At 42.1% G+C, this 19,302-nt stretch overlaps 1 protein-coding gene across 2 annotated transcripts; it reads right to left on the reverse strand.

The window, feature by feature from the left end:
• Positions 1-448: 448 nt before the first annotated feature.
• Positions 449-19,094, reverse strand: POLR1D (RNA polymerase I and III subunit D). 2 transcript variants are annotated; one of them, XM_074153329.1, is made up of 3 exons: positions 18,729-19,094; positions 9,295-9,369; positions 449-1,797 (listed from the first exon to the last, which is right to left on the reverse strand). In XM_074153329.1, the coding sequence occupies exons 1-3, from the start codon at positions 18,752-18,754 to the stop codon at positions 1,512-1,514; spliced, it is 387 nt and encodes a 128-aa protein (XP_074009430.1). In that variant the 5' UTR covers positions 18,755-19,094; the 3' UTR covers positions 449-1,511. The 2 variants fall into 2 exon arrangements, with proteins under 2 accessions (XP_074009430.1, XP_074009438.1); XM_074153337.1 differs by lacking the exon at positions 18,729-19,094 and adding an exon at positions 14,773-14,805.
• Between the last annotated feature and the right edge of the window lie 208 nt (positions 19,095-19,302).

Raw genomic sequence — 19,302 nt, forward strand, 5'->3', positions numbered from 1 at the left:
CTTAAATCATTGGAAATTTTCTGAAAGGCTGGGACTTCTATTCTAGTGCTATGGTTCCTGCAGGGAAACAGAGAAACTATCCACAACCCCTCCGTGGAAACGTAAAAGCATCCCACATTGTTGGATACACTGACCCTGGCAGCCACCAGTGGGCTCAATGCCTGCTGAACTACCTTCCCATTACTCAAAAGAATAATTCCCAGCTCATGCATCAAAACTCAGGCACAGCAGATCTCCACTTCGGGCTCCCCATCTCCTGGCTAACATGATCTTTCCAAGAGAGACAGGCAAGTACAGCAAGACGAGCTATAGATAAGCCTATAGGTGGCGCTCTTGGCCTGACACAACACTGAAGGACCATGAAGCCCTGGTCCTCCTTTCCCTTAGAGGACAGAGGCCCGTGTCAGTTAAGAAACCCATTAAAAGCATTAATTCCACACCGCACTTTAATTAACATTTTAGATTTTATTGTCAACACACCTAAAAACGGAAACCTATGTTCAAAACAATTATTTCTGAGAATATTGAAATACAAAATATTTCACACAGAAGTTTGTTATTGTAACACAAACAGAAATGAGAAGTAGAATACGCCGATGTGCATCACGTGTGCTCCAAGTCACAAGTTTAAGAACTGTACCACTACAGAATTGTAACACAGGCCTGGAAAGTGAGCATTTGAGTGTTTTTAAGTATCACCTCTGCATTTCTAGTGCTACACATTTACTTGGAAACTTCTTAGCAGTGGACAGAAAACATGATAATTTTGTCTTCAAGGTTTGTTTCGAAAGCACCATGACAACAGACTGTTCAAACTACTTCCTTACAGAGGGAAGTCTAAACAGAGACAATTATTGCAGTTATGGCTTTTTAGGGGTAATGTTTATTATTATCTATGACAGGTTTGTGAATATACAATAACAAGCAAAATCAGTATTTCCAGGTAGTTCCTCCAAGAAAGCAAAACCAGTGTTGACCATTTCAAATTTGTTCTTTTTATACTGAAGAAAGCAAACTCTTATATTCTATACAAAAAGCTTTCCCTTCTTCTAGACTCTGTAAAACTAAACTAACCCAAACACACAAAACTTCTTTATTGGTTAGCAGCAAAGAAGTTCTGCCAACTTTACACAATAAATAGATTTCTGCTTAATTTAAATTTATTTCCAAAGGAGCGACATGACTAAATGAGTTGTCACGGACAGTGACACGTCTCGCGCTCCATCACCAAGACCCTAAGCTTAGCCAGAAGGGGAGTGAGGAATGGAGCAAAGGGAAAGGAATGTCTGTTCTAAAATGACTGAGAGATTTATGCTGCACTTTGCTTTTCTCTTAAAGGTCCCAAAGAAAAGTTCTCTAAAGCTACCTCAAGGTTACTTCTCACACAAGCAACTAGGTTCAAAATTCAATTTTGAACAGCATCTTCTCCTGAAAAACTGAGACATCCCTGCAGTCCGACACTTAATGACATTCCTGGCTCGAAACACCACATATTCATCACTCTCCTCCCCTCATCGTTTGCTTGATCGCTTTTCATGCTTATCCTTTGTGTGCTGGTTCCTGTTTCGGTGCCTCGGAGGAGAGTAGCTGACTCTCCTTCGGGACTGAAAGCTGGGTGTATATGGGTGAATTCTGCGTTTCTTTGGTTTTTCTTCTTTCCTGCTTTTGTTTGGCTCAGGCTCCTTATTGTCTTCCTTTTGCTCACGTTCCTGGTCTTGTTCTTTTTGAGACGGTAACGTGTTTTTGATGGTATTAATAAGAAATCTTTTATTTGTACCAGCAAGAGGACATTTCAACCTGTAAAGACATTAAACAGTGATCAAAAGACAAGATAAAAACATCCTGAAACAAGTCTGAGATTTTAACTTCAATAATTTTAAGACAGGTTTGTGCTTTTGGCTTTCCTTGCATGCCACCTAGTGTAAACTCTCAGTACAGAAAGATGCTCAAGGTTGTCTCCATTCTCCTTTTATCTCACTCTTTATAGGATGAAAATTATTTTATTTCAATACAGTGAAAATCCACATGGTTTTCACAAGGCAGTGTGTGCAGGGGGAAGCAGAGGATGACAATAAATACCTAAGTTAAGCACCGTCAACCTTAAAACATATTCAGGAATCAAATATTTAGTAGCATATTCTAAGTCAAATTAGAATGGTTTACAAGATCACACGCTACTGAAGTCAGCATTATTTAACAAACTGAGATATTTAGAAAGTAAAATATATACTTCCATGAATCCAAACAGCTGTAGTAATAAAACAGACACGAGAAATACAAACTTTAATATATATTTAGCCACCACCAAAGTATTTTATTTCTTTTTCTTAAACAGGAAGGATACTTATCCAACTCTTTTCCATTGCTTCTGAATTTCTCCTCTTGCAGCTTAACACTTCTGCACGTAATTTATCAGCTAATTTTAGTAAACCAGTACTTTACACTTTGTTTATCTTGTTGGTATCAATTGTACCCTACTTATTCCCAGTTTATCATCTCTTAAAGAATGGAATGAGAAAAAACAAGTTTGATTATATTCCTGCAGTTTATCTTGACAGCATTTTTGAGTCTGCATGCTAATGGAGAAGTTACGGGATTACTCTAAAAAAGCAGAGCTGTTGGAGATCACAGAGCCACTTACACCATCAACTATGGAGTCAAAGATTCCTAACACCACAACGTTAAGATCATCTATTCTAGTTGAATATTTTGCATAGGTGTAGAAGCTATATCCTGACCATTTAAAAGCCTTTGACGTCTCTAAATAATCAGAGGTACCAGAACAACAAGAAAACTGTAAGAAGATCACATCTGATTACTTACTGTGGTGTTTGCTTCAGGTCTGCCTACTAAGCATTACTGATAATTGTTCTTGTCCTAAATTCTCAAAAAACTTATGAGAGCCATTTTAGAATTATACATTAAACAGCCACATTGTTTATTTCCACTGGGTATTTCTTGACACATTTCTACAGCACAGCTAATTTTGGAGTTTTCTAAACTTTCTGCATATAAATCTACACTGTTTTCCTCGAACTGTGGTTCAAAAAAACCTCAAAAAAGAAGTCTAGATCTGTATCTAGTATTGCAAACTAGGAAGACAGTATTTATCCATTAACTTCATTACTGAGTAAAAATACAAGGGTAATATATGCCAGTAGGGTTTCTACTTCAAGCTACAGCAGCTATGAACATGGTGCTGAACACACCGCGGCACAGGTTACACTCAAGACATAACACAAGCCAGCCAACATTTAAGTCCTCTTGTCTGTCCTACGACAGCATTAATCTGTTGTATCTCAGCATTTCCTACTGAGGAGGGCAGCTTTCTCTAGGCTGCATCCAGGCAAAAACTATTTCACATTTTTCTCCTTCCTCTTGCTTTTTCATAAGAGCTAATGCATTGATTAAGCACTAATATATATAGCCCCAGAATGAGACAATCTGCCCTAAATAAATTCACCTTGCTGAAGTATTTATTTCTTTCTGGCACTATGAGTGCTGCCTGAGCTATACTGAGAAAGAAAACTGATGAGAAATGCAGGGCTTCAGGATCAGATAAGAAATGCCATTAGTTCACCATCATACAGTGATAAAGGCGAGCCACTGAGCTTTCACCAAGCAGCAATAAGTTATGGCCCCAAAGAGAAACCTCAGACCTTAGTTTTATTGACCTCAGACTTCAAAGCAAATTCTGCCTTTAAGTCTTAGAGGAAATGAGAGGTATGGCATGTGCTACATTACACACACACACAATGTAATGTTTACATATATCCATGGTATATATGGAACTGTGGAGATGAAAAGTGAACTGTATTAATCCACTGATATCTCTGAGAGCACTCCTAATGGTGAGAAAATTGTAGCATACTGCTACAGCTGACCTCCCAAAGACAAGCACTCCACAGATAAGTCCCGCACAACCCAAAACCTCTCCACTATGCAATGACAAAAGTGTCAACACTGCATTTTGAGCAAAAAAAGAAAAAAAATAAATAATCAGTTATTGTGAACACGGGTCAAATCTTAACTCTACTTTTGACATTTTAAGCCAACTTCTGTGCAACATGGAATTTCCAGCCAATACCTGCCATTAAGCAGCAGTGCAGTTCAGCACAGAAGTGGACCATACAAGCTCTTAACAGTAAAACATGCTGACCCTAATTTAAGACCCTAGTGTACAGTGCCATGTGCCACAGTCTTTTCTCTACTGAGTAACTGGACACATCAAACACAGCCAGCCTCAGCATACAGCATAAATCCGATCTTTCCAGGAAACAGAGTTCATTATGCATAAACTTACAATACGTTCCTACCACTTCCAAACTGCCATGGAAAATACGGTACTTAACAGAAGAGTGACTGAAGGCCAAAAACAAACAAACAAAAAAAGCAGCTAGAGGTTGTTTTGCCAAACCAACTAATTGAGGCTCTTATCCTTGCACAGAAGATCTCACAGAAGAGGATGCCTGGGATGATGCTACAAGCTTTTATGTATGGTCTTGGCAGCTTGATACATCTGGCAGGACGTTGGATGGGAACCTGTGCTCTGACCACAAGATTTTAACATATTTCCTTTGCAACCTCCGCCTGTACCCTGTTTCTCCTCATCATCACATTTAAATGAAAGTGACGTAATGGAATCACATTGCAGTGTCTCTGCACAGTCATGCAACACTCACTCAAAGACAAGATGCAATACAGCATTTCACAGTTCCCAGGCTCTCAAACTCTTCAGCCTCATCTTCATTATTTTGTATTCTGCAGTACTTCTGACTAACAGATTTAATATTGAGCAGAAAGCTATATATAGGAGTGAAAGCAATTTTAGGATTGCTTTACAATAGGGCTAAAAATAATTTAATGCTTCCAACATTTATCTGCTTTTTGCAATTTCATCTGCTCTTACAATGCAGAGCTGAACAAACCATCCCAAAATATCTTGTTTTCCACATCTTATTTTAGGTAAGCTTCTAAAATAAGCCAAGAAGATTACACTCAGTTCAGCCTTAGCTCACTTGCTACCAGCATCTTTGAAGACCAGACCTATACACTGGAGAGAAAAATAAAAAAAAGCCTCCAGAACTTGTCCACATAGTAGCTTTTGCAGCATTTTCAATTAAAGCAGAACAACCCCTTAAAATAGGACCTAACTCCACTGCTATAAGAAGCTTATGAATTATGTACATAGGACCGACAAAACCACTTAGGGAAAGCTGAGCTTTTAGCTTGATTTTACCTAGACACACAAGGGAAATCCCAATACCTTACAGCATTATTCCATCTGATGCATCTAATAGTTTCAAATGTTCTTACACTATTTGTCCACAACTTCCCATCCTGGATCCTGCTGGCCCTTCAATCATTAACTTTCCAACAGCTGCTCTCGTGTTTTCTCACCTCAGAAGTTCCAGCATCACTGAGATTTAGCCACAGATTCTGCTCTTTGCTCAACATTTCCAAGATTAAGACACCTTCTGAAGTAAATCCTCCATTACCCTTCTCTAACACATTTTCATACTTGTGATTAGCTCCACTAATGCTTGAACCAGACACACCATCAACAGGATCTACATCATACGGTATTATAAGGATGTAGGAGATCCTTAACAAGAATCACTACAGCCATAGAGTACAAACAAAAGGAGCATTGCAGTAACAAGAAATACTGCAGTGTTGAGAGCAAGAATCTTGAGAACATCCAAGGAAAAAGTCCATACTTGAAAGCCAATAATGTGAGATCTACAAATACAAATATCCAGTATTTCTTGGATTAATTTGGCATGGACCTAGATACTGCCTATCCAGTCCTGAGAGCACGGAGGCCAATGGGCTTAGACTCTGCCAACTGAGAGCTCATGCAGCCCACTGGCAATACTGACAGTTGCTCCATGTCCAGAGAGTCTCAGATAATTTCCTTTCCTGCATACTCCTGATATCACCGCCAACCTCCCTATTTGGGACAAGACTTTCTTCTACTAGCATCTAATCCCTACGGGTTGCAGCACCTACCCATGTCATCCACAGCAAACTCGTAAGACAACATAACACTGGAAAAACATTCCCAAACTGGACAAAATACTAGCAATACTGTCCCATATTTCAAGGTTGAGCCTTCATATCAGAGACTGGCCTAAAGGATGACTGCTTGGTAGTTTTTTTCTGAACCTGTCAGCTATGCCAGCTTGGACACTTGCAACTTAGGCTCAAACAGCCGCTAACTATGCATTTCACACGAGGATAGAGCAAAAAGTTAGGTAGGGGTGCTTGGGGAAATGCACTTGAGCTATGGAGAACTAATGACTCTGGATAGCAATGCAGCAGTGGCTTGGAACCTGAAAACAACCCCAAAACCTTGCTCAGAGGCTTGTTATCTAAGGTTTTGCTGCCATCAACACACACCCGGAGACACTGCTGCTTTGTAATGGTATGTACAATACAGTTACCCAGGAATGCCACCTCCCCACATACCTCCCTTGAACCATTTCCTGTCTAACGCCACTGACTCCAGAAATGTATTTCCCAGTATCCAACAGCTGCTGGAGATCAGCATAAACTGGAATCAGCAAAGTATGAGCAGCAGCAGCCTCTGCTTCTCCTTACCCAAAGACAGATGGCAGAACAAATCTTTTCTTCATAGGCCGAGTTGCTTCAACTATCCAGTGCCAATGGAGGATTGATGACCTTACACTATGTGTCTCCAGGGTTTGTGCATCTCTTCTCCAGGACTCCTCTGACAAAGGGCTGAGGAAATCCCAGCAGGCCTCATGAAACACACCTGTAAGCATTTTGAGTTTGGCAAGGAAGTTTTGCGCTTTACGCGTTAAGACTGTGCTTTTAGACAAGTTGGCGATGACCTTGTCTCTGCTTCTACCAGTTATGCTATCCTGAATTTGGTCTACTAACACACATTTTCATGAACTAACTTTTCTGCTCATTTCATTTGGTATCCACAAAGCTCAGAGCAGCAACTACCTTCCTCTCAGTAGTTTAGAGTTGCAAGGTTACATGTCAGTCCTAGATCTAATAAGCCCTTCAGGACTTACTTCGTTTTGCTGGAGTGTGGTACTTAACTGAGCATCACACTGCTTCCTTCCAAATATCTTACTGGTTATCTCTTCTCCCAGGTGTATATGCAATACCTTGTTGTTGGGCCAGTTCAGAAGGACCAAAACAGCACAATAGGGCATGAAAAACATTAAAGGGAGGACAGCAGTGGCAGCTTCTGTCTGCTGTTTTGTCTTTTGGGCTTGCACAGCTAGACACCAAAGGTAATCAAAATTGGCAGTCCACCTATAGGTGGCTTTATAGCTTCTTTACAGCCACACACACACCAGCTGTACACTAGCCTATGCCAAACTCTGTGGCAGCAGATTTGTGATAAATGGTATTACTACCAGTCTCCCCAAGGATAAATTTAGAGAGGGGAAAATCCCTGGAAAAGCATCATATAAAAAAAAAATTAAAAATCATCTCTGAGTGCAGGATATCCTGAGCTGCAGACTACCCAAAGCTGGGATAGCACCTTGAGGAAGTAATGCTACTTTCTTGTACTTTTCTTCCTCCATTTCCGAGCTACTGAGTATCCGCCACTGATGGAGACAGGGCAAGGGCACCGCAGAGTTGGATCCTTTGTGTGACCCAGTGTAGCTATTCTCATGTTTCTCTGCGATCAAAAGGATCTTTACTTCAACAGTCTCAATTCAGGTATCACCACACCAATCCCTATGACAACAGTCTTCCTCCGCTTGAAGCCTTCTTGACAATCCTCTCCTCCTACACCTTTAACACAGCCCTGGCCTGTGACAGACACTATTTCACTCTAGTGCAATCTGCAGCTGTTCTGAAGAACAGGTCACCCTTGGATATCCCCTCCTCTGGCAGGTCTTGGGCATTGGGCTTCAGCAAACTGCACATTACCCCGAGCTCATCATCACAGCCAGCTCAGCGGGACCTCTGCTCTCTTACATATAAGGAATAAGAAGTAGCCAGAGCCAGGAGTTGAAGCCCATACATGCTCCTGGCAGGTATTCCAGACTGCACAAGAGGCAGCGAAGCTGCACAGGGACACTTGGTTATCTCCCAACATAAATCTTTAGTCTCCACACTTGAATTAACTTGCAAGTTCATGGTAACTGGACGTATGCAACACTTCATGGTGCTAATTGTCTGCCCTGGTTTACATGGCCATTTGGCAAGGCTGACAGGGTAAAAGCATGCTCTGTCCGTATAGCTATAACCACTCTAGGGGATTAAACCAATTTTAGTTTTAACATAACAGTTATAAACTGCATCCCTAGCAGAAATACTGGGTAAAATATATACAAAAATGCCAAACTTCTTTAGAAAATATAAAGGATTAACTTTTTTCAGCAAGACGCTATTTTGACCTCTTCAGAGGTACCAAAACAAACACATTCAAAAAATCAGCTGAGAACTTCATTAACCATGGAGGCTTATCTTTTACTACTGTTGGTGGAGGAAGTCAAACCTTGTCTACAAATGAGTTTAACCCAGTCAACTGGTGCACTACTTGTGTGACCATCCCTAGATCCAATAGCTTCTTATCAGTCATACCCATTATTTTAAGACGAACGACTCTTCTCAGCGTGTTATTACTTCTTTAATTACATGCATTACATTCCACTACAGTCTAGCTGTAAAAACTGAGGTACTGCATTGAAGAATTTTACCTAAGATTTAAATACTGTGATTCTTTTCCCACTTGCTATACAGATTAGCCCCTGGAGGTTTAGGGGTTCTTTTAGTATTAAAAAATACCTCCTTCCAAAACTGAATTATACTTTGAGTTCACTTTTGGCTGTAATTTACACATGGATTCTCTACCAGAGGATCATTTAATATTTTTATTGTTTTAAGGGTTTAGGTTTCCTTGTCAGGCTATGAAGCCTTAACTTAAACAGAATCTAACCCAGTAACATGTGGCCAGTATGTAAGTACACACACACTGAAGCTACCCAGCATTTCAAAGATTCACGAGGTTCCAATTAAAGTTTGCAATTCCATCTATTGTAAGGAAACACTATTATAGAAGGTACTCCCAGTTTTCCAATTGCTTTGACTTCAGCACATTCGGTCAAGCAATTTCATGCAGGGAGAATTTACTTCAACTTCTTTCTTATCTTGACTCAAATTTTTGCCCAGACAAATTAATACCTAGATGAAGACAAATTACTTAAACATGAAGCAAAGGCAGAGACTTCTGTCACACATTAAATGTGGAATTTATTTTGGCATCAGTCACAGCATTCATTTCCTCTTGGCACAACTTACCAACCCATAGCTCCCATTGTTTCAGCTCTGGTTCTCCCACGTTTTGCTTCTTTAAGTAACTCTTCCACAGCCTTCCTAAACATGAGGAAAAGAAAAAAGTTACCACTTGCAGAACACAAGAACTTCCCACTTGATGCACTTATGTAAAGGAAATGGAGAGCTTCTTCACCGTAATGAATTAAGCAATAAAGAGGCTACCAAAATCACCTTGACTTACTTATTAATTCAGATTCCTATGCACCAAGACTAACATTTTGACATATTAAAAGCAATTAAAGCTGTTGCAAATGCAACAATTGCAATATTAACTGAAGAGCAGAAATAAAGCATGCAAAACTGGTATACTACACTGAAGTGTCCCTTGGGAATGTTCTTCCCTGCTGTCACTTCACTTAGGTTCTTCCTAAAGTCTTTCATCCACAGCTGACCTATTTTGAGCACAGTTAAACATGGCCAGTGAAATAGCAAGCAGTCAGATGACAGTAAAAATCACTGCAACTATCAGCTGTCAAACTGCACTAGCTTTGTGTAACAAGTGAAAGAAAAGAGCTCATCTTTGTGACTATGATCCACCACCATCCAAAATTACTAACCTTTACCTTATCATCATCTTCTAAAACAAACTGGCCAGACTAACACTAAAGCAATTAAATAACTATGCTCACATAAAAAGTCACTGAAGAGTGTGATTTATGCAAATTATAGGTAATTCCTGCAACATCAGTCTTTCAGTTCTCTTTACAAATTAATTTTAATCTCAAATAAAACTTAAGTAACTGCTCTACAGTACATGGTTGAAGTTAATGGGAAAACCAATGAATGGATAATGTAAGCCATTTATTATATAAATTGAATGCATAAACCAACAATTTGGTTAGTCAACTGTATCCAACTATATATGCCAACCAAAACCAACTGCAAGACAGAAAAGGAAAGCTATGCACCTGGCCATAACATCCAGTATATGAAGCTAAGCATTAACAACACTGCCATGGGTAAGACTGAAAGCTTGAGGAACTGAACGTAGGAGGTAATACAGAGGGTGTTTACTGTTTAGGTGTCCCAGCTATAAAGTGCCAGAATAGCTGCTGGTACTTCAACTACATGAGCAACACAATCATCATCTTGATAGTACAAATGCGTGTATAGACCACGCAAAACAGGTAACTGCCAACAGACTTCAACTCAAACTTCAAGGATGTCATGTCCCATCATGTTGTTACGGTGTTATCAGCATAACAGGATTTTGCTACTTTGCCAGAGATTAAAAAAAAAAAAGCCTGATTATCAATTTTGTTGTCAAGCCAAAATTTAGACTAGAGAAGTCAAGAGTCATCATATAATAGTAGAAGCAGGTCTGAAGAAAAGTAAACAGTTTATATGGCAGGCCTATGTGAAGACCCAACAAGTTAATGCTGGGCTCTAAACATCTAACATTAGATATTACCATTTAGGTTATTCAAGTCTACATAGACAACACAAGAGGTCTTAGCTTTAAATGCATACACTGCATGTGTATAAGAGGGAATGAAAATAAGCAGTACAGAATTGCCTTCAGCAGCTAATGAGAAAACGTTATACACAGCAGTCTACATCTGTCAGTCTAGATCTAACCTTCTTCAGTTTGTTATGGCCTTAACATAAGCCTTTACCAGCTCCCTTCACATTTGTGATGGTGGATTCGTTCATTCGTTAGTATAGGCTGGTGACATTTCACAAACACAGACACACTTCTGTCTGTACTGCTTTTGGGCAGCTTTGGTTTTCCCTGGCAACAGAAAACAAATTTATACTAAATGAGTACAAGTGAAACATACACTAAGGTGTAGCTTCTCTTTCTACAGCTACTCTGCAGTTCTGCCTCAATGTAGTTTTAATATTTTATACTTACAACTAGCTATCGTGGAACTACTTTCTCACTTTATAGTAATTTCCAGCAAGCAATACTTTAGCTAAAGATTCCTAAACAAGCCTCCAGAATTGGTCACAGTTCTCAAACAACATATAAATAATCCTTGATCAACTTTTATATATCTATCTATCTATATACCTTTGTTCCAAGGGGAAACGATTCCATCCAGCATAAGCTGAGGTCTGTGCCAGACGGACATGCGATTACTCACAGGTCATAACTTACTTCCCTTGAGAGTTTGCATTTGAAGGGCTTTGCAAAGGAAAGCATCCAAGACTTCCAAAGAAAGCACAGCAGACCAAAATGCACCAAAAATTGTAGTATTGCTTCTCCGTGCACTAGTCTATTAATGGCACATTGGCTTAAGGTTCCTCACAGAAGTCTTTCTCTCTCTCATATAAGGTTATTAGTATGATCTCAGCAGCAGCTGGGCTTGGAATACTTCGAATCGTTTTTTAAGCATAACTCTGAGAGGACATGTTGCATATCCAGTCATAGGACAGGCATTCATGGAGACTGCGTATCTGCCCAGGTAAGCTGTCACCTTTGGAGATAGCTGCACCCAGATTCTAAGTACAGTGTCAGCAGCCTCATCAGCTGCTGCTGCCTTCCCAGGTAGGAGCAGCGGGGTGTATGGGACAGCTACTGCCAAGAACAACCACCAAAAAAAGGGGTAGAAAACCACAGGCTCTACCACTGGAACATGGGAGATGTTGCATACACAGGTCTCCATGAAATTATGGCAAAATTTATTTTTTGTCCAGACTCAGAATTTGCTATCTAAGCAGCCTGAGTTAGCTTATAGTGATGACAGCAGGAACATGTGACCTTTATAAAAGCTTGTCCTGAGCCTTCAAACAGCAATGTCAGATGAAGGGCAGCAAAGAAGAAAAAAACAAAACAAAAAAACTATCTGACTTATACTTACCACAATTAACCAAACTTAGTGATTCTGTTTCGAGAAACCCGACTAGGGGGCATATTAAAAGCCACTATTATCTGTCATTATTTAATAATTAGAATCATAAACCAAAGTATCTGACCTACAAAGCACTAATAAAATACACACACACACATATATTTTAAAGAGCTATGATTCAGTTTTAGAGGAAACATCACAATAAATTCATATGGTGACATCAATTCTATTAACTTAACTAGGAATTATAAGCCAATAAGTATTTGAGACCTTTTTTTTCCTCTGGTTATATCAGAGATGAGACTGACTCTTAGCAGGCTTATAAAGTTGACATCTTCCTTTCTTATCAAACACTGTTTCCTAATATTGGTCTTTCAACATCACCCTTATTCACTGCACCTTTACAAAGCCCTTTTGACTTGCACAGACAAACAGAAAAATGCTCAGATCCTCTTTGAAATCATGTGTTTCCACTCGCTGAACTTATATCCTCTACACAAGTAAGCCAAAAGCTTAGAAGCTATGCAAACAAGGTTTTTACATTTGCTTTTAGAGGCCTCTTGGGACTCCACATTCCTCACTCTCTTCGTTTTTACAGCTTGGTTACAATACAAACAGTCCTGTGGCTGCCAGCTTCAGCTTCAAGAGTAGCAGCATGAGCAAAGGGAACGCAGAACCCAACTTTGACATGAGAACCACCCAAATACCGGGGGACTGATAGCAGGGAAAATTAGGGACAGGGGCATATTTAAGAACACTGGCATCATTCTGGAATCTTTTATAACAAGCACAACGTAAAACTTGCTGTGGCAAACCTTTTTGAGCAATCAAGCTTAGCTGCAGAATTACAGTAACATGAAGGTATAAGCAGTGATGTTTTTATCTTAAAGAGTATGGCCCAAGATCTATTTACATTTCTGAGGGATTAGACTTTTTCCTCTATATTCCAAGGTTACAGGCAAAGCTCCCATTGCATAAATCCTAACAACTTGCATCATGAATACACATGCCCAAAGAGGGGGAGAATGTTAAAGGCTCCAAAGTCAGGCAAAACCAGAGATATTTTCTGTGCCTTGTTCAGGGAAAGAGCATCATTGTTTTTTCCAAAAGATCAAATAGATAGACTGAAAAATGAATAACTGGTAATAAAGAGGTATGCCTGATACAGTTACAGGCGATGAAAACACCGTGTCATTACAGAGACCACCCAACGTTTGTAATTATAGACCACTCTTTTAGGAGCAGACAGGCTGGATCTGACTGCCAAGAAGCCAGGCAGCCACAGCTCCATGCCCGGGTCCAACCACAGTAAGGCTGGAAATCTACTCCCAGCAGGCAGATACACACACCACACGTATGCACCACTGGCCACACCGATCACAGACAGACACACAAAGTGCTCACACCAACAGCTTCATCCTGCTCTTCTCTCTGGGCAGGTGTAGGAGCCCCCAGGGCTTCAGCCCAACTCCAGTTGCTGGCACAGACCATCGCGCGCAGCTGGCTGGGACTTCCTGGTCCCCTAGTACCCAACCCCGCTGGTCTTGTCCGTGGAGACACACAGGCACACACATGTGTCTTGCCCCTGGAGAGCCCCTGACCCTACAGTCTCTCCAGCAGAACTCCCCGCTGCCTCTGACAGCCAGCTCCTCCCACGGTCTTGCTCTTAGAGGTACTCACTCACCTCCCACCTTAATTCACCCACTCACCAGCTGTTCCAGCTTGATCTTCACTAGTGGCCACATGCTCCCTCACGCACCCACACTTTCTCCATTACTGCAGCACAGACAAATAGGTCCCCAGTCCCACTCCAGTGGCTGACACTTGGTTTTACTCATTCCATGAGGTGTCCCCAGATGCTGGCACCCACTCTCCAGTCCAGGGTCCCAGCCCAACTGCTGGCATCCAGACCTGGAGCCCAGGTTCTTTGGTTCCTCCCCTACACATCCCATAATAAGCCTTATACAATCTCAAAATGCTCTTCTCCTGCATCCCATAATGCGTTCCACACCCCTAGGCAGCAACACCCTTAAGTCACAAAGGCGCTCCAGCATTGACTCATCTTGATGGGTGTCATGCCTGGAGGCCAAGGCTGTCTCAAAGGATCAGCCCTGGGAGGGGCCCGGAGAAGATGTTCATTTTTCCAAATCCTTACTGTGGGTTCCCACCTGCCAGTGTGTCCCTGTACTCCTCTGGGCTCCTGGAAATGGACCTCTGATGAGCTAGTGGCTCCTGGGATGGACCTGGGAGAAGCCAGGGCTGGGCACTATTCGTGCTACCCCATCCACCATGGTCTCTCTTTAGTCCATTGTGGGTGTGCCCAGGAGCTTTTGGCACACAACCTAAAAAACTCTGCCATCTCCACCCACGCCATCATCTCATAAAGATCCCAATGAGAACTCTCATGAAAATATATCTACTGGAATTGCTTCACAACACGCAATCGGCTGTACACAGGCATGGAGCAGGAGGGCAGCATTCCTATTCAACATCTCCCAGAGTCAGACAAGTGACATCTTTATCAAACATATCTTCATAAAAGACCTTCACAGCATTAATAACTGCCTGCAGTCTATAACACTACTATTCAAGCTCAAAAGCCAGGCTTCTCGGCTACTGTGATCCCCAAAATCATGCTCAAACCTACCTCCTGAGGTACTCTAGGTCCTGACAGCAAGCTGCAAGCCTTGGAAAAAAAATTAGCAGTTTTTAAAATCCATTTTCTCAAAGTAGTTTTATGCTGACTGTAGAACTTATTTTTAACCATGCATGGGACTGGAAATAGAAGTGGATGTTGGTATTCTGATTACATCTGAATAATTAATATCAAGACCTTTGGTCACATAAAGGACTAAAGATACTGCCTTCTACAATACAGGAATGATAATGAAGGTCAGTGTTACTTAATAACTCCTGTGAGCTGGTCTATCCTATCTGCTCACACTAAGAAAACTGATGAAAAAGAATAAAGCATAAGCCACAACATAAGGACCAAGAATGAAAAAAAGGCACAAATATGCCACATACTTTCTAGCATTTGTTCAAAGGCAAAGACACTCCACATCAGGCATGTAAATGTTCGTATTCTTTGTTGATCAAGTTTCATACCTATTTAAATATTCTATTTATCAGTCCCATGAGTGCTATTTGCAGCACATTTCTGTGCTGATATTCTCACCAGCTTGAGTAGTGAACATACTACTCCATTTCTAGCACCCATTTTAGTTTGCAGACCACTTTTTTTTTGGCCATGAATATGGGAAAGAATGGCATACTGAATCCTGACACTTTGATTTTAACTGTTAAAAACAACAGTAAGAACTATCAATTAATTTCTCCAAGGCACAAAGCTTACTCGTTAAAAAGTGTAATTGGGATGCCTGTGCAGCAAAAATATTAGACTATTGATTCTCAACTCAACTACAGGCCTCTTGTTACAGAATTATAGTGTTCCTTGTGACTCAGAGCAGCATCTCCTTAGGAAACACTGAATTCCAAGTAAGTGATGCTCCAAACAAGCTTGGTAGGCACTTCTAACACGGTATAAATATTTCGCAACCTGGGATACCATAGGTGTTGAAAGACAGAAGGGATTAGGGAAGAACTTGGACACACAGTATAACAAAACTACTTCCTTTATATTCTCAGTGAAACAATGTATTTTCTGTGCTTCAAACACACAGAACAGCCATGAAGACAATTTAGGAAGGGGATAGGAAAAAAAGATTTTTTTGCACAGGGATGAAAATGGTGACCTGTGTAACTTCTCAAAGGATACTTAGTTGAATTTAAGTACGAAAAGCAAGTACACGGGCTTGCAGGGGAAACAAACTAAACAGTTCCTAGTAGATGGCGTATAACCGTTTTTTCTTACTCACTCTTGAATCATATCCTCACAATACCATTAATTATATAGTAGCAGAATTTACCCTAGAATTTTCTTAGAATTACACTATATCTCAGGACTCTGGGTCTTCACTGACGTACCAGCAAGTTCACAGGAAAAAAACGTCAGTTCATACTTCCAACAGAGGTTATTGGACAAGATGGAGCAGAGGAAATAATTCAGTAGAATGCAGTAAACATTACTATTTCACACACCTGTGGTATTTACAGCTTTTAGAGTTTTAAAATCCAGAGTACACAACAGCCACACAGTAACTTGCGAGTTAGTATTCAGCTTCTGTAGCGACTATCACTTCCTATTAAAGTGAGGAAAACACCAAATGCAAGGTCAAGCAAGAGTCAAACAGAGCTAAACTGAAAAATAACAGCCAGAAAATGTGGCAGTAAAGATGAAATAGAACAAGCAAGATGGAGAGACCTCTCCTTAGATAATAACAAAAAAAACAGGACAACTGACTTGTCTTAACAGATCACTGTTTGGAATGCTGAGACACAAAATCCACTTCAGACCTGAAAAAACATGCACAATAACATGCACTTCTTTTCCCCTTATGTGGTAAATTAAATAAAACGCACACATAGAAAAACCTTAAGCTGTTATTTAAGACTTATGCATTGCAATACAAGCCTGAATTCAGAGACAGACTACTGAAAATATTCCAAAGACCGCAATTTTTAAACTCTAAAACTTACCTAAAATAGTTACCACTGTGGCTACAGAACAGAAATGCCATTATTTGCATGTTAAACCCATATTATAAAGAGCCTAAAAGTTATAAACCCTAACTCCCATCACTGTATTACTCACAGGAAAGTATGATCAACAGGTCATTGAATACAATACTAAGGAGTAACGTCTGTAAACCAAAGGATAAAGAAAGGTCTGTATTAGACTCTTGAAGACTGTACAGGGAAGCATATTTAGAGTAAGAAATACCTAAGTATGACATCTAAATGCATATACCATGAACCGAATTCAGATGGCTACTAGCAAAGCATGCTGTTAAGAAAGCTGAAGGTATGAAAAAGTAACTAACGACAGGTGGATCCAGGACAGAAAGCAATAATCACCTGAAGTACGCTATATTGTACTTACGATGTGTTCAGAGACGATTAAACACATACGGAGGAGAATAGCACCATTGGTTAAAGACACCAGATGGCTAAACCCTACCGTGCACCACTTGGTAAGTAATACTGAGCTTCATCCTCATTACCTACCATGCTGCCATGAAAAAGGAATAGCAAAACCTAACTCAGACTGAAGCTATGAGGCTGGATAAAACTTCCAATCTGGTTCCTGGGAAGGAGAGCGCCAGGAGGAGCCTGTGGAGCAGACAGCTACAGCTGGTGAGTGAGCCGCTATGCCCTGAACTGCCTGAGGGACCCCAAGTCCCCAGCACGGCAATAACAGCCAGAAGACAGACAGCATGGCAGCGTTCAACATGCTATGAATGAAAAAGGTTTAAGTTTGGAATGGTACTAGTAAAAATAACATTCACGCATATATAGAAAGAAGCTTTAATTATTAAACTGATGATCCGAAAGCAGAAGTAGCTTACTGAGCATTAAAGGCCTCTTAGAAAGCATTATGCTCTCTAGCCCTTCCACCACCCCAGTGCTATTGCTTTTGTTCCATTTAAAATACTTGCCTGTTACTTTCTATAAGCACTCTCAGCCACAGTTTCTTAGAAGTTAGGGAGAGAACCATGAGGAGAACAGTTCAGAAAGCCTCTAGTCATCACTTCATTGTAATAGTTTTTTAAAACATTCATAAAAGTGCAGTTACTCACAAGCAAGCTTGCAAAAGAAAAAAAAAAAAAAAAAAAAAAGGATTACTACCCAAAGAAATCTGTGATCTATACACCTAAAGTCTATTTCTAAGGCAAAAGTAAGAGGCTCGCTGTGACTGAATATCCAAATACAGAAATATACATTTTAATCCTCATTGCTTGCTTGGGAACACTGTAACTCAGTACACACAGAGAAATGAATCTTCTCGTCCCAATGAAAGGCAAAGTAGAAAGCAAGGTTTTGGTTTTGTTTTTTTTTTAATGACAAAATACCTGCCAAACGTTTTGTATTATTCCATACAAGGAGCAGGACAATTTTAACAATTAGTCAACTGGCACATCTCCAATGCTGAAAATTGAAATTTGTATGAAAAGAATCTTTTTTTTATTTTACCACATGCACCTAATTACCAAATTATAATGGAAACTTCGTTTCCCTCTTGTTTCTAAATGGTACCAGCACGCACCACAAGAATAATTGATTTTTTTTTTTTTTTTTTTTAAGTAATAGATTTTCCCATCACGCAGGAAGATTTTCTTTATTTTCTACCGCAACCCCCTCAGCGAGAGCCCCAAAGTTTTGTCCCCCTCCAGGCTGCGCACCCCTCGGGGCCACCCTCACCGCAGCCGGGGGGGCCGCGGGCCGGGCCGGCCCCGGGGCCCTCCTCTCCAGCAGGAACAACCCGCCGCCTCCCGCCGAGCCCCCGCCGCCGGGAGGGGCCGTCCCACGGCCGGAGCCAGCTCCGGGGTGCAGCGCTAGGCCCCAGCCGCCCGCGCGGGGCTCCGCACACCCGGGCCTTGCAGGGCGGGAGGCGACGCCAGGCCCTGTTCGGCGGAGAGGCCCCACCGAGGCCGTGACCTCCCGAGGCCGCTCAGCCGCCCCCCTCCCCGCCCCTCACCTCACCTCTCCAGCTCCGGGTCCTCCTCCATGGCGGCGCCCGCTCTCCCCCCGCGTTGTGGCCCGGCTCCTCAGGCGAAGGCCGGCGCCATGCCCCACTCCCGGCCCGGGGCGGAGCTCACCGCCGGGGCAGGCGCAGAGGACGGCGAGGACCCCGGCGGGGAGGAGCCGGGGCGGTACGAGCCGGGACGCCGCCACACCCCGCCGGGCACCTGCAGCCACCGGTGTCCCACCCCAGGGGAGAGCGGGGGCGACAGCTATGCCCTGCGTGGTGGCGGGACCCACCTTAAACCTCCGCCCCAGCGGCGGGAGCGCTGCGGACCTCGCACCGGGGGAAGGAGGCGTGTGGCGGTCACCGTCCGTGGCTGAGAGGGAGCGAGCTCGGCCGCAGCACCAGGGAGGCGGGAGCGGGGTTCGGCCGCCTCCCCTCAACGGCGGGGGCCCCCGGGGTTCGTCCCTAGGCAGGGCCGCGGGGCACGGGCGGGCGGGGACAGGTCTCCGGGCAGGGCCGGCCCCTCCTCCGCCCCGGCCCCGCCCGCCGCCCCCCGGCCCCGCTGCGATCAGGCGAGTGGCGGGGACA

The sequence above is a fragment of the Numenius arquata genome, chromosome 1, assembly GCF_964106895.1.
Source record: "Numenius arquata chromosome 1, bNumArq3.hap1.1, whole genome shotgun sequence".
Lineage (NCBI taxonomy): Eukaryota > Metazoa > Chordata > Aves > Charadriiformes > Scolopacidae > Numenius > Numenius arquata.

Bases quoted from the DNA above. Each gene is read 5' to 3' on its own strand.
- POLR1D (XM_074153329.1), bottom strand. From the start codon at position 18,754: ATGGAGGAGGACCCGGAGCTGGAGAG. The intron at 9,370-18,728 runs GTGAGGTGAGGG...CCTCATGTTTAG, and splicing joins GAGGACCCGGAGCTGGAGAG to GAAGGCTGTGGAAGAGTTAC. The intron at 1,798-9,294 runs GTAAGTTGTGCC...ATGTCTTTACAG, and splicing joins ACAATGGGAGCTATGGGTTG to GTTGAAATGTCCTCTTGCTG.